A 16,316-nucleotide genomic window follows, 5' to 3' on the forward strand; every position below is an offset into this window, starting at 1 on the left:
AGTGTGTCGAGGTTGCTACTTAAACCTGCAGAGGCTGGTGTCAGGTACCAGGCAGGTAGTTTAGAGAGTGCAGCCCAGCACAGGGGCTGTGGCCCACTGGAGAGCTCAAGCCCGTCCAAAGAGGGCAGCTCCTACTCAGCAGCTCAGAATGGCCACAGGATGGAAACAATCCAACCAGAATGCAGGACGAAACCAACAAAAACCCAACCCCACAAAACCCCACAACCCACACACTGGGTGGGCCACCAAAACCCCGGCATAGGCAGAGTAGATACACACATATGGTCTCTGCGTTTCACCACTGTTTGTCAGGCTTTCTCTCCTTTGAGATTTTTTTCTCCATTATTAGGATGTCAGGTTTAAAGCAGCACTGGCAAATCGCCATGTAAAAACTGTGATTTGAATGGAAAGAACCTCCTCAATTCAGGAAACACGTTATTCCACGAGTCTTCTGATGGCAGTCTGCCCATAGGCGGGGCAAATAGCATCTTGTTATAATCACAGTTTCAAAGATGACACAGAGTCTCTGAATTTCAGGTCCTTCACAGGGCAAGATCACATCATTAGTGCCTAAACTTAAAACAGTAATAAGAATAACATCCTCTATTTAGCAGGACTTACCCTGTAAGGGTACCGTTAGCATCCCCACCTTACCACTGAGGTAGGGAAGGACGCACAGAGAGGTAGGTTAGCTAGCTAGATAACTGGTAAGTGGAGGAGCCGGGACAAACCCAGGGGCTCAGACTCCAGGGCCTACTCTCTCAGCCTCTCCCTCCGTACTGTCTTCTGGGGTCTATATTCCTCCCATAAGAATACCCTCCCTGTTTAGAGTCCTCCTGCCTTGTTCTTCGTAATAACTGTTTACCCCTTCGCAGGAGAGTATCTTTTTTTCTTCAATTGTTTCTAAAATTTAAGGTACAAAAGAAATACTGTAGGCAGTACACATTGTCGTAAAATATTCAAACAAAATGAAAACTATGGAACAGTCACAACCCTGCCCCCCATCTCCACCCTGAGGACGTCCACGCCGGGGAGGACACCTCGTAGGTAGTACCAACATCTCCACCTGAAAAACTAAGAAGATTTGCCCCTAAAGCTGCACCAGTTTCCTTTCCCAGCTGGTTTTTTCTCTCCTGCTTGGACCGGCCCCCCGGCCCCGGCCCCGGCCCCGGCCCCGGCCCAAGTCGCCCCGCCCACGCTCTAGCCCCGCCCTCAATAGCCCCGCCCACACACGCTCCCCGCCCCCTCATGCCCGGAAGCGGAAGTGGGGCTGGCGGAAGCTGGTATTCCGGCTCCTTCTGGCCTGTGGAGAGCTGTCCGCGTCTGTTGGGATCCCCGCCCGGCGGCTGCGCCTGTGGCGCTGACGTGGCTCCCGGAAGTGGCGCTGTCGCGAGGCCGCCATGTTGCAGCAGGTGAGGAGCTGTGGGCGCCGGGAGAGGGCGGCGGCTGGGCCCGAGGAGGAGCGGGGTGAGCGGCGGGCGGGACGGCCGGCGCTGGTGTCCGGGGAGTGCGGCCTAGGCTGCGCTGAGGAGGGCCAGCGCGGGTGTGAGGTCCGCGGGGTCGCTCTGTGTGTCCCCACCGCTCGTGAGCCGGCGAGGGGCAGGCAGTCGCCGCCCTGGACGTGGGTTACGGGACCCGCCGGGCCTGGCGTCCAGGTTTATGCCGTCAAAGCAGGTGGTTAAGGGTCGGTCCCTTCCCATGCTCACATCTGTTCCTCAGAGTTAATTACAGCCCTCACGTCTACGACCCCAGACTAGTGAGAAGAAGAATCTCTTCCTATTTAAAAAAGCACTGTTTATCGTGCACTTTAACTTGGGTTATCATAGCTGTTTTTTCTGAGGGATTTCTGTGGCCCAGCCGCTGGCCCAGGCCCTGCGGAAGGGCTGTGTAAACAATGCAGTTTCCTGCCCGGGTTTGGAGTGTTAATGCTTGTCCAGGGATTGAGTGGGGAGATGAAATAAGTTACAGAGATAAAGATATTTCAGATAACAACAGCATAGACGGTGATGTGATAGCAAGTATCTGAGAATGGAACAGCCTAGCGATTTGCGGTCAGGAAGGACCACTCTGAGGAGGTGACGTGAGTGGAGAAAATACAGTGATGGTCTGAACCTGCAGGAGGCTGGAGAAAAACACAGCCATACTGACCGTTCCTTCTTAAGTTTGTGACCACGCACCTCAAGGGAGCCCGGGGGGCCTCCCGGCAGTCATTATGGCGTTTCCGTAGTCCCCTAGGCTACTCTCCAAGTCTTCTCCCTCAGACCGTCAGCATTTCTTATCTTCTCTCAGCTCAGAGCCTTGTGGCTTGTTTCCCAGAGAAAACGGAAGCTGTCGGAGAACTTTCACACCACCTGCCTGTACAGCTTTGCCCACAACCTCCCGCAGGCGCTGCCTTTGCCTTACAGGTTGCCCTGTCTGTGCTCCAGCCTTAGGCTGGGCCCTCTGCTTGTGCACTGGTTTCCCTTTTACCTGCTCGGGACAGAAACTTTGGGATCTTCCTCGACTCCTTTCCTCTGAGCCCTCCGTCCACCCGTCAGCAGATCCTGTTGGTTCTGCCTCAGCATGTGTTCGGAATCGGGCTGCTTTTCACCACCTGCCCTGCCATCCACCCTCGACCAGACCATTACTTCTTGGCTCCATCATTAGATTCACCCCCTGGCCAGCCTCCCAGCTGTGTGCCTTTGTCTTTCCCTCTTTCCCCTCTTTGCTCTCAGAGTCTTAATGCAGTAGCCAGAATTTTCCTTCTAACATGAGTCAGAATGTGTCAGTCCTATGCTCAGGACACCCTGGTGGTCCCCCCTCCCCTCACTCAGTTTTTCTGATGTTCTTAATAGCAGTACCTGGAACTTACACATCCACAGCCAGACTCCTGATTTCGCCCCACAGTTGTGCTCACCACCTTTCCATCTATTGGATGCAACTCCAGGAGTGCAGAGCTAGTTGTCTTTTTTTCTTGTTTTTGGCTGTACCACTTAAACTAGTGCACATCGCGGGCACTCAGTATTTATTCAATAAATGAGACGAAGCCGGTCTTCCAAAGAGCAGGGTAAGAGAAAAGAGTGTTGCAGACAGAGTGCAGAAGGACCTGATAGGGCACAAGTGGGGCGTGTTTAAGGCACTGAAGAGAAGGCCAGCCTAGGGGCTTAGCTGTTGTATAGGTTTCCTATTGTAGCAAATTACCGTAAACCTAGTGGCTTAATACAAATTTATTATCTAAAAGTTCTGGTGGTCAGAAGCCCAAAATGAGTCTTAAGGGACTAAAATCATGGTGTAGGCTGAGCTGGAAGCTCTCAGGGAGAATCTGTCCTTGAGTTTATCCAGCTCCCAGAGGCTGCCTATCTTCCTTGGCTCACAGACACTCTCTCCTCTTCAAACCTGGCAGCATAACATCTTCAGTTTCTCTCTGACCTCAGCTTTCCTTGTGTCATCGTCTCTAACCCGACTCTCCTGTGTTCCGGACCACGGTGATTGCCTTATTGGTGCCACCTGGATAATCCAGGAGATTTCCCCAGCCCAATATCCTTAATTTAGTCACTTCTACAAAATTCTTCTTGCCAAGTAAATGTTCATATTCACAGGTTCTGGGGATTAGAACCTGGGCTTCTTTGGCAGGGGTGAGGAGGCCCTATTCAGCCTACCACAGTTAACAGAGAGGGAGTGGCCTGAGACAAGGAGTTAGAGCTGGGCAGGGGCCAGATGGTGATTTGTCACCATATGAAGTCTGTTTTCAGTCAAAGTGCTGTGGGTTTTAAGTGGGAGAATGATAATGATCTAATGGGAAAATGTCACCCTGGTTACTGGATGGCAAGGCCTCAGCATGTTCTTCTGTGGCATCATGTGGTGCATCCCAGCCTTGGCTGCACGAGAGCATTATATGGGGAGCTGAGTCAGGGTCATGAAAAAGTTCTCAAACTGATGGTGTGATGGTTGCACAATTCTGTGACTATACCAAAAATCATTGAATTATACACTTTAAATAAGTGAGTTGAATGCACCTGCTCTTTGGGAAAGACTTGAATATCCAGAAAAGCGGAAATAGAGGGAAAAGTGACAGAACAAGCCTCTGAGGAGGTGGGTAAAGAGGGGATTCCAAGCACCAGTAGCTGGCTTAGCCTTGGATAAAAGGACACAGATTTGTGAGCAGGGGTCGGAAAAAGGATGCAGTTAGATGATTTTGTGAAAGAACCCAGAGCCTTTGAATTTATCCCGACAGCCTCAGCTTTCTCTGCCCTGGGAGAGCGCTACTGAGAGTGGTGGGGTGAGTTTGTAGAGCATCAGCCGCTGATGATGGTTCCTACACGAACTGGCAACATCTTGTGAGGGATGGAGGCGGCAGGTGCCTGGACTGCTGTGGAGGGTTTGGCCAGGTGGTTGGGGTCGGGATAGGGGAACTGCCTTGGGCCCTTTCCAGCCTTCCAGGTGGCCATGGCCATGGCCATGTCTTAACTGTTGTCTTCCATTTTGACTAGCGTGCCGCCTTGTGTGTAGTAGGCCTGCAAGGACTGAACTTAATTTTGCTTCATGGCAAAATTTTTTACTTCCCTGTTAGGACAGTAACGATGACACTGAAGATGTTGCATTGTTTGATGCGGAAGAGGAGACAACTAACAGACCGAAAAAATCCAAAATCAGATATGAGGCTAAGTTACAAGAGTTGTGTTGTCTCGGGCTGTTCTGCCTGTTGACTGGTGCCAGCAGCGGGTTCCCTTCCAGGCAGAGTGGTTGTGACGTGCTGGCGAATGTTGTGTATTACAGTTTGATCTTAAAGATGACATTTCACTTTCTCTCTGGGAATAACTGGTATAGAGAATTTTACTCAGTACTGAGTTTTCAAGTTTGCAAATACAGTTATTTGAACACCAGTGTTTTTGATTCTGGCTGTTGTTTACCAAGAACGCACCATTTCTTTACGAGTTTCTGTAGATACATTACCTTCTGATTTATTGTACATATTTCAGAATTGCATCTTTTGTATCAACTAATATGAAAACATCATGCCAAACATACTTCTCTTCCAAACTTTGTTCTCTCTAAAGAAATTCACTTAATGAAATCAAATTCTGCCAGAACCTTGGAAGCATTATGCTAGGTGAGAGATGCCAGTCACAAAAGACCATGTATTATGTGATGTCACTTATGTGAAATGTCCAGGATAGATAAATCTACAGAGACAAAAAGTACATTGGTGGGTGCCCAGGGCTGGAGGTTGGTGGGATTGGGGTACATGGGGAGTGACTGCTCATGGGTTTAGGGTTTCTTTTTAGGGTCATGAAAAAGTTCTAAAACTGATGGTGTGATGGTTGCATAATTCTGCGACTGTACCAAAATCACTGGTACAGTGATTTAAATAGTTGAGTTGTATGGCACGTGGATTACATCTCTATGAAGTTGTTAATAAAACAACCTGATGGTTATTTTGTCTTAGTGCCTGAAGTGATTTCTGAGGGCCTGGAAATTCTTCGGGCATGATTTTTAGACAGGTAAAAATAAGTCTATCCTAAGAGTATAATTTCCTTATTTCTCCAAGCTTGGTAAAGATTCTTGTTATGCATTTTGGGAAGATTTATAATCAATGAGGTATTAAAGTCGTGTTTACATAGTGTGTTTTCTGTGACAACAGAAACACAGGGTCTAGTCAAATAATGGGACTTAATGAGAAAAGAGACAGGCGGTTTGCTTCTTCCTCAAGTCATCTTTTATTTTGACAAGACTGCATGGTTCTGTTACAGCTGAAACATTGTCATATACATCTGCAGTACCTGTCGTAAAATGTAATTGCATTTCTTTTGTTATGTTTTGGTTTTCAGACACCCAGTGGCATCATTTTTCCATTTATTCTTTCGAGTCAGTGCAATTATAGTCTATCTTCTCTGTGAATTGTTCAGCAGCAGCTTTATTGCCTGTATGGTGACAATTATCTTGTTGTTGTCATGTGACTTTTTGGCAGTCAAGGTAGGTTTGTTTTTATTTTTAAAATCCTATTTAATATGATGAGATTGAATGACATAAACAATACAAAAAGGACACTGAGCATTTTGTATTGATGTTAAATTTATCTTTTTGTTACTTAAGGCCTCATCTGTGTCAAAATGCTGGTTAGATCAGATCATATAGAGGTTATTGCACTACTGACTTGTGTGCTTTACGTTAGCCAACATCAGCTCTGAAGTTAAACGTATAAATAAAATGTGACTGGCAGCTGCAGACCCTGCGTACTGCTTCTAGTCCACATCACTGGTTTTGCTTCAGGGTCACCGTCAGCTGTGCCGGGTCTGGTTTCTGGATGGGACCTCAGGAGAGTTTGTCCACAGATCCTCAAGTGTCCACCACTGCAGAGGCTCCTGTGTGAGCTCTAGGGCGGTGTTCCTCACCCAGGGCCATGTTGCCCCCCAGGCGGTGCTTGTCAATGCCTGAAGATGTTGGTCACGGCTGGGGTGGGGAGCACACTGCAGGCCTCAGAGGGGCTCAGGCCAGGGATGCCGCCGAACGCCTTCAGGTGCGCAGACGCGACAGCCACCTGCATCCGTTATCTGGCCCACAGTGCTGGTAGTGCTGTGGTTGAGAACCCCTGCTGTAGGGCTGGAAAGGCATGTAAGAAGTGGTTTCAGACTCGAAGGCAGTGGTGGGTAGAGGGAGGAAGGGAGGGATGGATAGGGGTGTGAGTGGGGGGGCATGTGATACAGTGATTATGGCAAAACACTAAGTGCAGACCCTAGGTGGTAGGTATATGGGTATTCACTTGTAAAACTTGGCTTTTCTGTGTGTTTGGAAATTTTCATAGTAAAAAATGGTGGGGGGGGGAATCAAAGGCAAAAAAAAAAAAAGACGACACCTGGTTTTGGAATATCAGAGACATGATTATTGATTCAAAAACCCGGTAAAATGTTACCAGTCTATTCACGGCCACCAAGCCAGCTGGTTTTAGGTCTGTTGATTCTGACAGATATCAGAAGTGGTTGGCTTGGGGGCTAGTTTACATGAGCCACCAAATGCTGAGAATAAAGATTACGAAGACCTGTTTCTTGTAGGCTTTTCTTTCATACAGTCTTTGGCCTGTATTCCTTTGAATTTCTTCTGTTGCTTTATGCTGTAAAGTGTTTGCTGTAGCCTGGTCACAATTTTGAGAAATGTTTCTTTTTGTTGTTCCTTCCTGTAATTTGTGCTTAGCCAAATAGAACATGGCCTTCAGTTGATTCTTCCTGCTAATTTCTAAACTGTTGTAATTAAATCCTTGTAGGTTTAGGGTTTTAAAAAATGTGGCCAGAAAGCATATTTTCTGATAACCCGTAAAGAAATATAAACAAGAAGAGCTTAAAAAAGTCACCCTTTTATCTGTGGCACAATTACTTGTAGAAGTGCAAACAGTTGAGATGAAATTAAGAGGTCAAGAGTGGGGACGGTATTAAATGGACTTGGGAAGGGGTATGTGGGCTTCTGAATCTAGTTAAAACACAGATGTGTCATAAGTAAATTTCAGTGCAGTTGTCAAAAGAGGAGAGATAATTGTTTTAAAAATAAAAGAGAAATTAAAAGATACAAAATTATTTAAAAAAAAAGAACTTTAATGTTATGACCTATATGGGGCTTTTGTTTTGTTCTCTACTCTGGCAAATAGAGTAAAAAAGGTTAAGTAAAGTTTTAAAAATTTTATTGGTAACTATTAGTAAAATTTAAAACAAGGCTGTGTGTCTTCCACAACACTGGAGAAGGTAGGAGCAACTGAAACGTAGCTCATGCAGCAAGAGACGGGAAAACAGCAAGCGTCAAGGAAGCTGAAATGTCATAGGCCATGTGCAGGGTGAGGGGAGCAGTGGCCCATTAGCTATAACAATAAATGTAATTTGATTAAACTCTCTTTTAAAGATAAGAGTTCTAACATTGAGTCAGAAGTCAAAGGTCCAGCCAAAAAGATCTAACTAAAACTGTGACATTTAAAAAGCCAAACACTTGGAGAAGATGGAGGAACACTGTTGTGGTGGAAGTCTTAAGAGACGACTGTCCTCAGCACATCGAAGCGACAAAAAATGGTTAAGTTCTGAAGAATCTGAGTGAAATAGCCAAGTCACTTTCATGGCAGTTTTTGAAACCTTGTGTGTAGAGTTGTGATACTTTCTTGTTCAGCTCCTGTGGGGCACTTATAAAAGCTGATTAAATACCACTGTGAAGAAACTGCAAATAAACTGTCTGAAGCAGCTGCGTGTTCTAACCCAGTGCAGCAGAACTGGAAACCAATGAAAAGTGGTTGTCACAACTGCCTGCTAAATATCTTGTCTCAAAGAGGAAACAAAAACTGAATATAGATTATTTACAGCTTAATGATAATGATCATCTACTTTCAAACTTTTGAAGTGTGTCTAAAGCTGAATTCAGAGGAAAAGCAATAGGCCAAAGGCTTTTATTAGAGGTACAGAAATTTTAAAAACAAAAGTAGTAAGCTTGAGAGAAATTAGGAAAATAAGCAATAGTAAAAGCAGAAAGTAAATAATTGGAAAATGGGAGAACGGAGGAGTTTGAAAATAAAGAGCTGTCATTTGAAAATGCCTCTGAGATAGGCCCTGACTGCTCTCAGTCTTGGCCTGCTCTTCTCTTTTACTTAGCCTTCAAATGTTAACGTTTCCACAAAGTCAGGTTTGGTCTTTAAGTTTCCTCCTCTTCTTCTCCTGTATTCCTTTCATTACATTAGGAAAGCTCTCGAAGTAATTTGTTTCGTCAGTGAGAGAGAGCTTGGTGCATTTCCATTGCTGAATGAAGGCCAGTGCCTGTAACCACATACCATAGACTGGGTGGCCCACACACAGTAGGAGTTTATTTTCCGAGTGCTGGAGGCTGGAAATCCAGGATCAGAGTGCCCGCGTGCTCGGCTTCTGGTGAGGGACCTCCTCTGGGTCCAGACTGCTGATCTCCCCTTCCTTCCTCACCCCGCTGAGAGCAGAGAGGCGGAAAGTCTAGTGAGGGCACTAGTCCCATCAGCAGAGGCTCCACCCTCATGAGCTCATCTAGTCCCGGTCACCTCCCAGAGGGCCACCTCCTGACACCATCACCTGGTGAGGGGGTGGGGGCAGAGTTTTGACATGTGAATTTGGGGGACACAAACACTGAGTTTGTATCAACTGTTTTTAGAGATACATAGTTATAAAATATATGTCGCTATGGTGAGGACATAGAGGAAAAAGTAGGTCCCAGAAGAACAAGGGGTTTGGGAACACATTAGGGAACTGGAGAAAGGATGAGTTCATGAGGGAACAGAGGGCGATGTTCATGGATCTGCTTACCCATCACCTCCACCCCTGCCGGGTCTGCCATTGCATTTGATTTAATCTTTTGTCCAGGCCTGTTGTGTAGTGGTTGTTAACTGAGTATTATGGAGGTAAAGCTGATGATTTCTTTATTTGTGAAATGTTACACTAAGATAGGATATTATGGTAGCTCTTTAAATAACGTTTTTAAAATGTGTGTGTATATGTTAATCTTTACCAGAATGTCACAGGTAGACTAATGGTTGGCCTGCGCTGGTGGAATCACATTGATGAAGATGGAAAAAGCCATTGGGTGTTTGAGTCCAGGAAGGTAAACTGCCTCTGTTTTTCTCTTTGAGTGTCATTTAATAAATTATGTATAGATTTCATTCGAATATTTAAGGGTGAGTTACTGAAATACTTCAGATGTAATCTACACACGAAGAGCTGTGCCAAGTCACTGGGCAGGGCAGCACTAAACCAGAGGGCCTTCTGAAACTTTCTGTCTCGTTCAGACTGGAAACAAGCCATGTGCAGGAAAGAACCCTCTGAGAGGCTTTTGGCTCACAGTTTGTGCTAAGCTGCCCCCAGGGGCTGCTGAGAAAGGCGCTCTTTCCATGAGCCGCCTCAGCCTGGTGTTGCCTTCCCTGGTGTAACTGCTTTCGGGAGCTCGTCTGCCCTTGCCCCCGTGGTCCTCCTCCATTTGTGGGCAGGAGAAGGAGAAGGTTTGCAACTGGAGAGAAGATCTGAGCTGAGCAGAGCAGTCTGTTCTTCAGGCGGTTCCCTCAGAAGTCCCAGGGGACTGCAGTCTGTTTTGGGCTAGCCTGTTTATCAGCAGTGGAGATCAGTTGGGAGGCAGAGGACAGAATTCTTGGAGACGGCACCAGCTAAATTGCTTGCCTTCTGCTTGGAAGGGCCTTGACAAGGACTTCTCTGAAAGCAGTGTTGTGCTCAGTGAGTCAGTAGTCCTGATAAAATCTACCTTGGAAACGATTCACGGCCCTTTTAAATTCCTGGGTATTGCTGAAACATTGTGGTCGTGTCCAGAATCCCTCGATTCCATTTCCTCTTCTGGACCCTGACTTGACCTTTTAGTCTCCAGGATGACTGTAGCCTTGATTTCCTGGATCCTTACCAAAGAAGGTATCCTTCCGAGCTTCCTTGTGAATGAACAGTAGAAGTGCAAGGAGGAATGACTAGAAGCCTGTCCGAGCTGACCCTGATTGTCTTGGGTGATGAGAAACTGTCCATTTTGCCCTGAAAATGGAACGTTCTTGAGTTAGAGCGAAGTATATTAAGACCAGTTCCAAAGGTTACAGTCGTGGTAGGTCTGCTGTTTTGTTTGAGGTGGGTTGGGGGCAGGGGTTCTGACTTAGGACTTGGGTTGTCTGTTACTTTGAATCTGAGGGTAAGGTGTTTTTCATTAAAAATGTTAAACTCTTTGCTGATGAATATCACAAGACATTGGTTATTAAATTCATGTTCTTTTGTAGGCCTCCTCTCAAGAGAGTAAAACTGTTTCAGAGGCTGAGTCAAGAATCTTCTGGTTGGGACTCATTGCCTGTCCAGTGCTGTGGGTGGTATTTGCCTTCAGTGCCCTCTTCTCCTTCAGAGTGAAGTGGCTGGTGAGTGTCAGTGTGGAGTGGTCAGTAATTCTCACAGGTGGCTGATGGCGTGGTTGGTAGTCAGCACCTGCCCATCTGTGTTGACATCAGGGACCCATCTTGAATAGGCAGCTTCATTGTGTATCTCCCAAGTTCGGTTTCCCATCTCTGCTTTTCTCCAAGTGCCCGGAGCAGCGTTCTGTGCAAGACTCCATTTCACCAGCTCTCCTGGTGCCTAGCGGAGTTTTGATTTAGCCTGTCTTGTTCAGTGATTCCTACATTCATCACCTGATCTTGTCGGATGGGGATGTTGCGTGTCCTCCAGACGTTTGGCTTAGCTTGGAACTAACAGTGGTCTTTTCTGAGGATAGCGGTTGGTAACCTGTTCAGTTGTCCATTACAGCAGCTGTTTTATGAGCGCTCACAACCTCTCTGGTTCAGGAGCCTGCAAAGGGCTTGTCTGGAAGGTTCTGACTTGGGATCTCTCGTAGTTGTGGTCAGACAGCGATGGCATGACGGGGCTGGTGAGGCATCTAGTCTTTGAGGTCCCATGGCCTCCCACGTGGTCTTCCCACATGGCTTGCTGGGACCTTCTCATGGCCCGGTGGCCTCACGGCAGTGAGACTGCTTACTTGGAAGGCCCCGGCTCCCGCTGGGAGTGTTTCAGCTCAGAAGCTGAATTACCTTTTACACTTGGGCTAGTTTTCTAGGACTGCCACAGCTGAGTGTCACAGGCTGGTGGCTTCAGCAGCAGAAGCTAATTTCCCCCCAACTCTGGAGGCCTCTCTCTGCGGCTTGTAGATGGCTTCTCACGGTCCTCCTGCTACCTGTCTGTCCTGACCTCCTCTGCCTGTAAGGACACCGGTCACACTGGATTAGGGTCCACCCCAGCCATCTCATTTTACCTTAATTACCTCTTTAAAGACCCTGACTCCAAATACAGTCACATTCTGGGGTACTGGGGGATATATAGAGAGATACACGTATAAATAAATAAATTAGGGGAGGACAGAGTCAGCCTGTAACAGACATCTAGCCTCAGAAGTCACATCACTTTTCTGTTTCGCACATTCAAGGGAATGGAAAATATGCTCCCCAGCCTGAGTGGGTAGGAAGGTTCCAGAAGAGCGTGTGGAGCAGGAGATACAGCTGTTGCCATCTTTGGAAAGTATAATGTGTCACTTGACCCGACTATGTGTCTTGTTCTTTTAACAGCTGAGTTTATCTGACTTAATGCTTATAGATACCAGGTATATTTTGGCCTTAATTGTGTTTTTTCCTTATTTGTAATATTGTCTGTTTTGCTGTATAGCTTCTCTCTTCGTTTGTGAGCGTGCCTATGTATGTAGTTTCCCTTTTGAGATTGGAAGCTTTATTGTCTATTTTTAGTTTTTCTAGCAGTTACCTTTCTCACGTGCCCTCGGTCACGAGTGGGACACGTGTTTAGTGTCTGTTGATCTGCTGCAAAGGATGTAGAGTTCCCACCCCTGTGCCTCCCCCGCCTTGTCCTCCCTGCTTCCAGCCCTGGGTTCTTGGTGGTGGTGGTCTTATTTTAGTTATTTTAAGTAATACGTTTAATCCTGTTTATTGACTCAGAGACTCTGTTTAGGAGGGGAAACGTTTCCTTTTGAAGTGGTATTTGTTGCTGGTTGTTCAGTCTTTGGTCTGTTTTTAACCATACTGGCTCAGTGGTCTTGTTGCAGCTTCTCCTTTTACCTCTTGGTTGGCTGGATTTCATCAGTGGGGATTTTTTTTTCCCAAAAAATCTGTGGGTGTTATTTCTTTTGGTTCTGTCATGTTCAAGAATCTGAGCCGTTGACTTTATTCTTGAATTCACTTTTTCCTTTCTTTCTGAATAAGTTTTTTATATTTGGGTAAGTTTTTTATTCTTTCTTCATTCTTAAAAAAATTCTTTATTCTTGAATAAAGAACTATTCTTGGCTCAGTTAATATTCTTGGGCCACAGCTGCTTCCTCTCAGCATTCAGAAGACGTTGCTTCATCATTTTCTTATATTGAATATTGCAGAGAAATCTGAGGCCAGGCTTATGAACCCCCATGTAACTGAGTGAGGCATTTTTCTCCTTGGACAAAGAATTTCTGATGTCATTCTAGAAATTATAAAATAGCATATGTAACCAGGTTGTCCTCATGTTTGTCTTTCCATAGTGCTTTTTCCGGACACTGTGCCCACTAATGACAGGCACAGATTCTGCTCTGAATTGGGAAAATTATCTTCTGTTAAGTCTTTACATTTATTTGCATTCTGTTTTTTTTGTTGTCTTTAATTCTGAGGTACCAGTTACCTCTGTGTTGGGTCCTTTTTATCTGTTCTCACCCACTATCTTAATTGCTTTTATCTCTCATCTCTTTCTGTTCTGTTTATTCCCTCAGCAAATCTTTTTAGGAGTCTGCCCCTTGCCAGAGCTGTCCTGGCTGCTGTGGACAGGACTAGGGGCTCGAGAAACAAGGTAACAGCTCTGAGAGCCCTGAGTCCTGGTGGAGCAGGGTGTGGGCAGGCAGACAGGGAGGGAGCGGCTGGGAGGAAGGTGACATGGTGACAGAGTGGAGTGGGCAGTGGGGCGGGGTGCTGCTTTAGGCTGGGGGTCAGCAGGGGCTTTTCTGCGCTTCCTTAGCTCTGCCAGCACCATTTTTAGCTCCTGGTGCCTTGTCTCACCTTCACTGTCTCTGAATTCTTACCTTTAGTTCTCCCGCAGGGAGAAGTCTTCCCGGGGTGCTCTGACTTAGGAGGACTGGGTTTCTTCCACAGCAGCCTTCGCCTGCCTTTGGCGGGCTGTGTCCCTTTCTGCTTTGGTTGTGGGTTTGTGTAGCTGCTTTTCCCTCGTCTCTCCGTCTCGCGTGGGCTCGCAGGGGCAGCTCCGCCCAGACCGTTAGTGTGCTGCTTTCATGGGGGTGAACTCCCCTCGACGGCCTTCCCTGTCGTCTGAGACCCCTGGGCTCGGCATGCGTGGCAGGTGGGTGGCCTGGGGTGCAGGTGTGGGGAGGGACGTGGCCACCTTGGCCGGCCCGGCGCGGAGGTTTGCCTTCTCGCGCGCGGACTGGAGGTCTTGTGTCCCGGTCACTCTGTTCTGGTTGCCACGCCTCCTGCTTCAGACCATCCAGGAGGCCCTGGAGCCTTCGCCTCCGGCTGGGGGTCGGCCCGGGCTTTCTCTTGTGCTGTTTCCACTTCCTAAAGCGGAGCAGGGACGGGCGTGTGAAAGGTGGGTTTAACGCTCTGGGCTGGGAAGGGGGTGCCTCCAGCTTCCCTGCCTCTGTTCTCTGAGGAGGCGGGCTTGACGGCTGTCGGTCCTCCTGCCTGTCGGAGCAGCTGTTTGCTCTAGAACAGGGCTGGGCAGACTGGCCTCAGGCCAGGTCTGGCCCAACACCCGAGTTTTTGTGAATTTGTACTGGAACCCAGCCTTGTCTGTTTGTTTACGCACTGCCGGTGGCCGCTTTGGGACCAGAAGGACAGAGTGGAGTATTTACAACAGAGACCACATGGCCTGCAAAGCCTAAAATGTTTACCATCTGGCCCTTTCCAGAAAGACTTTGTCAACCCTTGTTCCAGAATACTTAACCATGGGGTCTCCTCGTGTTGTTCTCATTAGCTTTTCTTTCATAGTATTTAAATAGTAGCCTTGAGTTTCTTATTCTCAATCCTTAGTGGTCTTCGTGGGGCCACCTATAGGATCATGGCCACGGGGAGGAAACAGCTCTGCCCAAGTGCATCTCCCCCTGCTGCTCCCTCCCCCTCCACCCCTTCCACTCCCCTCTGTCCCCACCCCCTCCCTCCAGTCACGGAAGGCAAGCACCTGTTGGTTGCTGCCTTGAGGCACTGGTTGGCTTTCTCAGAAGCCAGTCGTCACACACACACGTTAGCAGAGTGCAGAATTCACTTTTGCCTGCTCTCACTGTGTTGAACTTGATCTGTCTTGACCATTCTTTTGGAGTTCTTTTTTTTTTCCCCCATTCTTTTGGATTTCTTAAGGGAATAATTAACATTTGAGCCCCTTCTGAGTCTCATTTACTTTTTTTATATCTTTACTCACAGATCCATGGACAATATTAGAATGAGAATGGCCCCCCCACTGCACCCCTGGGGCTGCTGGGGGCTGGCACGTAGCATCCGTGTTAGCAGACACTTGTTGGGTGGTGCTGAGCATGTATTGGGTGGGTCTGTTCTGGGAGGGAGGGGGGTCTCAACAGCCACAAACCCCACTTCACAAGGCTGCCTTCCCATTCTCTTTCCCACCTCAGCCTGCCGTGTCTCCCTTGTGGCGGAGGGGACAGTCAGTCTGTTGGGCCGTAACTGCTGGTTGTTCCCTTCTCCAGGCAGTGGTCATCATGGGTGTGGTGCTGCAAGGTGCCAACCTGTATGGCTACATCAGATGCAAAGTGGGCAGCAGAAAGAATTTAACCAGCATGGCTACATCGTACCTTGGAAAGCAGTTTTTAAGACAAGTAAGTGTTTTCTGGACGTGAGGGTTATTTTGTTGTGGTCAGTGACTAATGCAGTGATGATTTCTAACTCTTATATAGAGTTTAATTTTTGTGAATTACTTAAAAAAGGTTTTTAAAGGGTTGTATTTATTTAAGTATGAGATGATGATACCAGTTATTTTAATTTCTCTTTGGTGGCTTTTAGGATATTCCAGAAATGTATTGTCAGTGTCCTGAAATTATTTTAAAACCAGAGAGATAAATGTTCATTTTGATAACTTATCTTTTTAAAATTATGTTAAGTTCAGTTGCTTTCCATTACTTCTGGTGGCTCTAAATGAACAGGTTTGAAGAATGGATATTGTATAGTTTCCAGGTTTATAGTAAGAACAAATTAGAAACATAGTAAGATTGTGTATCATTAAAGGTTGTTTTGAAGTACTCAGGTTTTTTTTTTTTGAGAACATACAGATTTTACTATAGTTTCTCAATATGAAGATTTAAGTCAGAGTTTTCAGTGGGATAAGTAGTGCTCATAGGTAGTTACTGGTATAAGTGACACCTCATGTTTGTGTTCATGTAGTAGGTTGGGCAGGGGAAGTTCTAGGGGACAGTGATGGGTTCTCAACCTTGGACATGCATCAGAGTCACCTGGAGGGCTAAACCACAGATTGCGGGGCCCCACCTCCAGAGTTTCTTATTTGGTTAATCTGGAGCCGGGTCCCATAATTTGGTGTTTCACAGGTTCCCAGGTGACACTGGTGCTGCTGCTCCAAGGATTATATTTGTAATTAAAGCCCTGAGAAGTGAGGGAACTTCTCAGGCAAATACAGCTGCCAAGTGTACAAGGCTCAGGCTCAGGCCAGCTCTCCTCTATTGAAATTCATTGTCTTCTCCGCTGTGCTGCATGGTTTCTCTTGTATGAGAAAGTAGGGAAGATGAGTGTTCTTGTGGGGACTGGCCACCTTATGGTAGTTGTCAAGTGTGTGCTTAATAGGTTTTCCCTTAGGATTTCCAGTGTCTCTGAAGCAGGCAGG

General features: G+C 46.8%; 1 protein-coding gene across 9 annotated transcripts in view; it reads left to right on the forward strand.

The window, feature by feature from the left end:
• Positions 1 to 1,246: 1,246 nt before the first annotated feature.
• The window catches only part of LOC140692892 (Golgi apparatus membrane protein TVP23 homolog B-like), a 16,647-nt gene continuing 1,577 nt past the window's right edge, over positions 1,247 to 16,316 (forward strand). For 2 of the 9 annotated variants that reach the window (XR_012068497.1, XM_072957104.1), the window contains exons 1-6: positions 1,247 to 1,412; positions 5,808 to 5,952; positions 9,478 to 9,567; positions 10,730 to 10,861; positions 13,234 to 13,310; positions 15,172 to 15,300. Coding sequence is in view for 7 of the 9 variants with exons in the window: in XM_072957104.1 (XP_072813205.1) it covers positions 1,249 to 1,412; positions 5,808 to 5,952; positions 9,478 to 9,567; positions 10,730 to 10,861; positions 13,234 to 13,310; positions 15,172 to 15,256 (693 nt within the window). In the remaining 2 variants the exon portion in view is untranslated. The other 7 variants (XR_012068498.1, XM_072957105.1, XM_072957110.1 and 4 more) reach the window with 6 other exon arrangements.

The sequence above is a fragment of the Vicugna pacos genome, unplaced genomic scaffold (assembly GCF_048564905.1).
Source record: "Vicugna pacos unplaced genomic scaffold, VicPac4 scaffold_18, whole genome shotgun sequence".
Taxonomy (NCBI): Eukaryota; Metazoa; Chordata; class Mammalia; order Artiodactyla; family Camelidae; genus Vicugna; species Vicugna pacos.